General features: G+C 36.6%; 1 protein-coding gene across 2 annotated transcripts in view; it reads right to left on the bottom strand.

Moving 5' to 3' along the window:
* Nucleotides 1–332: 332 nt before the first annotated feature.
* Nucleotides 333–6000, bottom strand: part of MON2 (MON2 regulator of endosome-to-Golgi trafficking) — an 81697-nt gene continuing 76029 nt past the window's right edge. For both annotated transcript variants that reach the window (XM_076332032.1, XM_076332042.1), the window contains one exon: nucleotides 333–515. In XM_076332032.1, coding sequence (XP_076188147.1) covers nucleotides 474–515 — 42 coding nt within the window. In that variant the 3' untranslated portion in view covers nucleotides 333–473. The remainder of the gene's footprint in view (nucleotides 516–6000) is intronic.

Raw genomic sequence — 6000 nt, 5'->3', positions numbered from 1 at the left:
ACGCCAAGCCCTGAGGCATGAACAGATGTTCGGTAAGTCGATCTGCAAGTAATAGTTGTGATGTACTCCAGAAACCAGTTCTTTGTACACATACATGCCAGCAGTACTATACACATAATATTCCTGTCCCCTTCCATGTTTTCTCATGAGAGAGGTTGATCAAAACCAGACCCCTCTCTGTGCTTTTTAAAGGTCTTCTGTTGGTGGCAATCCAGTTTTGGCTGCCATTTTTCTATGGAGCCTCTCATTCTCCCCCCCTCACAACCAGGCATTAGTCTGTGATGTGATGGGGGAAAGAAGTCTTCTGGCAAGGAAGCCAGAAACGTAAGCAATTCTTTGGCAACTTTAATAGTTCCAAGTAAGAAATAATTAACATTAAAAACAACAGACCAGGCGATGTCAAGTTTCAAGTTTCCAACAGTCTCTCATCCTCACCAGCCTCTGCAGTCTTGAAGCTGTCAACTTCGGAAATATCACTGGTCATGGAGACTCATGCCAAGTCTAAGGCAGATATTCTGTACACAGAGAGCAGCAGTTACGATTCCAGTTTGAAGATCAGGGTCTTCAATAACAAAACTGCGAAGATGCCAAACAGATACCTGACTTACAAGGGATTTGTTTTCATCTGTTGGCAATCCCTTCTGAAAACAAAACAGACCAAAAAAACCTCAACAACATTAAACTGACGGGCCGTGTGGGCTGAGGCCTTTGAGTATGTTTCAACATCGCAGTATTTTTGATTGAAGAAAAAGATGGTAGTTGTATTTAACTCTTCCTTTCCATAAGGAACGTGCTTCAGGTGAAAAGAGGATTACAGTGCTGACAAAGGAGATTCCTGGAGAAGTTCTTAAGGTAGGCATGTGGACCACCAGTGGGAATGAATGTGTTAACATGGAGAGAAAAGCATATCATACTGATTTTAAAAATAAGCTTGTCTGAGAACTCCTCTAAACATAGATTATAAAGGAAATTGGAGCAATGAACACTCTTATCTCTTGCTAATGAAAAAAACTATGCAGTTAGCATAGTAAACACACAGGTGTCTTACCCTTTTTATCAAATCTGTTTCATAATGAAGACATAAATGCTTAAACAAGGACCTCAGAAATACAAGGATCAGTTTTTAGCATGTTACTGTCTAACCGATAGGACACAAGGACTATTAAATTCTGAATCAGAAAAGTGGACAGTAACTAATGCATTGTAGTTCTTCTATTTGATGCATTCTACAATGCAACACAAAAACCCTATTCTGCTGGAAATACCACTCAGTACTATTTTTATTGCAAGAATTCCATCCTGTCTTTAATACACACCTTAATTCTTTTAAGACATAACATACATTGTTAGTTGAAATCTTTTTGAATCAGTGTGAGTAGAGATCAGGTGTTTGATACATAACTGAAAAATTAACATTTATTTAAATAAAGTTTTGACTGGATGCTTTAAAGACAATTACACAATCATTGTATAGATTAAATGGTATAAAATTATGGATTATGCACAGAAATGTATCAGTTTAAAAAGTTGATATAAAATTTTAATTTTTAATTGCTTAAAAGATGTTAAGACTAGTTTTATACTTCTATCATTAGAATCTGTTGCAAAACATGTTTTCAGATCTAGTTCTTGATGGTGTTAATGACAGCTGTTTGCACTGACAGCCATTTTAACACTGGAGCAATTTTCTAAGGAAAACCATCAAAACTGTTTTGAAATTCAAGTCTCTTATTCAAGAAAGCTAGCAAAATTAAATGGAAAAAGCTGACTGCTGCTTAACAGCAGCATCTTACAGTCATGTTGATGAATTGCATCCTGGTTTTTGGGTTCACCAGTTGAGATGTTGAGTTATTATCCTGTTTTCTAGCATACTTGCAATACTTCTGTCAATTTGCTACCAATTTAGTAAGCACGCTGTCTTATCCTTATATTGTATTCAGAGAAGCTACATGTAGAATCCCAATCTGCACACTCTGACCCTGATCAATTAATACTTGCTTTTAGGGTCCTGTCTGCTTGGCTAGACTTTGTTTCCCTGGTTTGCTTATGAAAGAGTCATGTGAAACAGTGTCCGAAGCCTTACCAAAATCAAGATTTAGCAGCTAGTTCTTATCCCCATCTACAAGATCTGTCACTTTTTCATAGAAAGAAATTAGACTGGGTTTATGTGACTTAATTATAGCAAATACTTCTCAGTTCTTATGCACGTCATGGATATCTTGCTGATGCTAACAACAGATTTTAATTTTCACTTGTCAGGAAAAAAAAAAAAAAGAGAATCAATGGCAGGCCAGTTCATGTATAATATCTGTCTTCTCCTCCATTTTGTCCTTAAAAAGTTAAAGCACTGTTTCTGCTTTTTTTCGGTCATCTGGTACTTCTCTTGTTTTACATTAATTTTCAAAGATGAGCTTAAAAATGCTGAAGTTCCTCAGATTAGTTCTTTAAATACCAGGAAGAATTCTAAAGGGCCAGTCAATTTGACAACATGTAACTATTTTCTATCCTGTTTTCCTTTTTCTAGGTAAGCTTCTACAATCTTTGTCACTCATATCAATTGCATAAGTAATACACTGGCAGCTGATTTTTTACTTTTTGGATCAGTCATCACTATAACAAACCAAAAAATTCAACAGACAAATTGCAAATCTGAACCAAACACACAATCACTTGATATGTCAATAGCCATCCTCTTTTAAGTAGTCAGCACTTCTGTTAGCGCAAATCTTTTACTACTTATGTATTTATTCTCTGTCAGTTGACCGTTGTATCTCATCTACTTTCATCCCTATCTGTTAAGACTGTTCTTTGGTGGTATCTGAATTTCCACCTTCTGTAGGTGGAAAATTCATTTAACTGAGTTGGTCTCTTATTACAGCTAGTCTCCGTCACCTGCACTGGGATATACTTTCAGTCATGACCTTCGCATCTGCAAGGTCTTATCTCCTCAGTTCCTCTCTTACCTCACTTATCTTCTGTGAGATCTTACCTATCAATTTTCTGAAGTCTGCCTTCTTGAAGTCCAGTGATTTTTATTTTGATGTTCTCCCTCCACCCTAAGAACCATGAATATTTAATTTCACTATCTTTCTTACACAAGTTGTCTTAAACCTTCAAATTTTTTTCCTCACTTCCTGCTGATATAGTCATTCTTGATCCCAACAACTGGTTCCTAGAGATTGTAACAGTGTCTGTCCTAAATTAGACAGCAGTCAGATACTTTGAAGATGACATAAACCTGAACACTACAACTCAGCTATGAAACAAGATTTACATTTGATAAGTTCTTAAAATATGATGCAACCTTCACGTCAGGAAAGTATTCTTATCCAGGAGCACACTTACATGCTGGTGCACAAGTCCCGCTGAAGCTCTCCGTATGAGAAGCTCTGTCCTGAGACCTGAGATAAACTAAATACTGCACAGACCTTACTCACTAAATTTATTCATAACCTGCAGCCAGGAAAAACTGTCCATATCCTGTTAGCCTTGTAATAGAGTTATTTAGTAAGCTACAGGAATTAGTGAGGTCTCAGTTTGCATCCCTACCTAAGCATTTTACCTAAAGATGCTAGAGATGAAAATTCTGAATCTCACCTGCATGTGCAAACACTAATCGTTGAGAGAATGGGTTTTTGTACCAAACTAGGCTCATAATGAGCACCATACATTATCATAGAATATTTTATTGATAAAACTGGAAGACACTCCTGAGAATTATTAAAGCAACACATTCTCAGTTCGCTAAGCTAAAGGGGGAAGAAAATTGTTATTCGTTGGTACCACACAAGTCACATTTTCATAGCTGACTCCTTCACAACATTATACACATACTATGCACATGCACACAAATGATAATGTTTTGTGATACACCCCTTGCCCCTTGAAAAGTGACACGGAGAGCAATGACAGAATGAAACATCAGAATAGATGGACAGAAAATACACATAGTATATTTTATTTTCTGAAATTTCTGCATCCCTGGAAACTAGGGGCATTTCTGCTAACGATAATTTAGATGATGTTGTAGAAGATGCCTGCCCACATAGGAAATCAGCAGCAAGCTGCAATTTTGAGGTGAACAACTAGTGAAAGACACAGAACTGAGCCATACAGAAACAGGTGAGGAGAAAACATGCTTTTTTTTCCCCAAGAACGGTAGCATCCTGAACTTCTAAATGAATTTCTGTAGAATACATTGATGACTAGTACTTGTGTTTGCCATGCGCTGAGGAAAAGAAAGGCATTAACCTCACTAAAAATATCTTGCCTGAAGAGTTCAAGGCCAGCTATGAGAAGGTTTGCCGTTTGGCAAGAAGAACGAACTCAACCTGAGTGAAAAAAACACAAACACACATCTGCAGAACATGATGATAAACTACTGAAGTTTCACAGACGTACTCCTACTTGCTCTTGTAAATAACTAACAGTGACCATATATTTATGTGGCTTAATGTCCAGTAACATTCCACAGTTCACCAATAAAACAGGTAGGGAAGCAAGCACATGTGCAAGGGAACAAAACGGATGTCCAGTAGGATAAGCATCTCTGATGATAAGCAAATAACTACTGTAGGTTACTTCTAAGCATAGGACTTTTTATAAGAAGTTCCCAGCTTGAGGCATCAGTTTCTTAATCAGAGTTACTACATAATCTTAAATCCTTGTGTACATTAAGGCAATGGTCATGGCATTGAGACATACAAGTTTTCCCAAGTAATCCAAAATCTTGATATGAACCTTCTAATAATCTGTAAGACCCTCACATTTTCTCTTTGGATTCCCAATCCATGTCTTTTTTAAAGTTGGGGAGAAGAAGAAAAAAGGTGAAGATTCAATAAACAATTAATGCTTGTCTTCCAACTTCCAGCTGGCATATTTCTTTACAGTCAGCAGTACCCTTTTCTAGCTGATTTCAGTGACACAATGCAGACCCCAATCCTGAAAACGTCCATGTGTTTTACTTCTCATGACTAAGCAACCCTACAGACTTGAAAAGAACTTGGACATGGGTCTACTCAATAGGTAACATTAAATTAAATTAAATTTCTTCAGGAACAAGATTTACCTTGCTAGAAACATGTTAAAATGTGAAATTTAAATATTCAAAAATGCTGTTTGCATCAAAGAAGCCCTAAGACTATTCAGCAAAAAGTACAAACAAAAAAAAGAAACTGATACTTCAAGTTGGAAGAAGTATTTGAGTGCTGGACAAGAAGGCACAGTAAAGGGAAATAATTCTTATTCACAGACAAAATTAGTCAATGAAAAACCTCTTTTCTAAACTAAGTAGCTTTGTTTTTAGTTCTCAAACTATTTATACAAAACACAAGAAAGTGGTTTGAATATGGTCAACCTCAGCTTGCATGTCCAAAACATGCCTCAAATAGCACAGATATTATTTGTTTTGTAATTAAGAGGAAAAGAAGGAAAGTTAGCTCATTGGTAGTTTATTTCAAAACCTTTTGAAGATTAATGTCCATAGGTGGTAGAGTATTCTAAGCTCTAGAGTTGGGAAAGACTTATACACCCCCTTTTTAAAATACAGATAAAGCTTAAGATCTGCTTAATTGGACAGAATGCATCTGTGTTATCACTGAAAAACCAATTAGAAACTGATTAGAAAAACTCACCCACAGTTTGGTCTGCACACCTCTTTCCAGAAATTCTGGTTAAGGTAATATATTCTAAACCAAATTAATACCCTTCTTTCCTGTCCTACACTTTGTTTCTTTAATTACCTCATAGACCTTGACTTCTCTTCCACTAATTAGGACAGCCAGTTGCCAAGTTTTCACTTTCAGAGTACGGATAACGTTGTTACCTGTATGTGGGACCCAGTTCTGCATTACACTGGAACGGCTCCTCCAAAGAAGCTATTTTGACATAAATTCTATTAATGGGAAGCATTTGTTTCCTTAATGTAAAACTGTGTGTTCTCCAAAAACTATCCACGCTTGACGATTCAGTTCCATGCAACGTTGGTCACAGAGAAATGTG

Source organism: Aptenodytes patagonicus, chromosome 1 (genome assembly GCF_965638725.1).
Source record: "Aptenodytes patagonicus chromosome 1, bAptPat1.pri.cur, whole genome shotgun sequence".
Taxonomy (NCBI): Eukaryota; Metazoa; Chordata; class Aves; order Sphenisciformes; family Spheniscidae; genus Aptenodytes; species Aptenodytes patagonicus.
The sequence above is the reverse complement of the archived record's forward strand: the minus strand, read 5'-3'. Positions and strand labels throughout refer to the sequence as shown.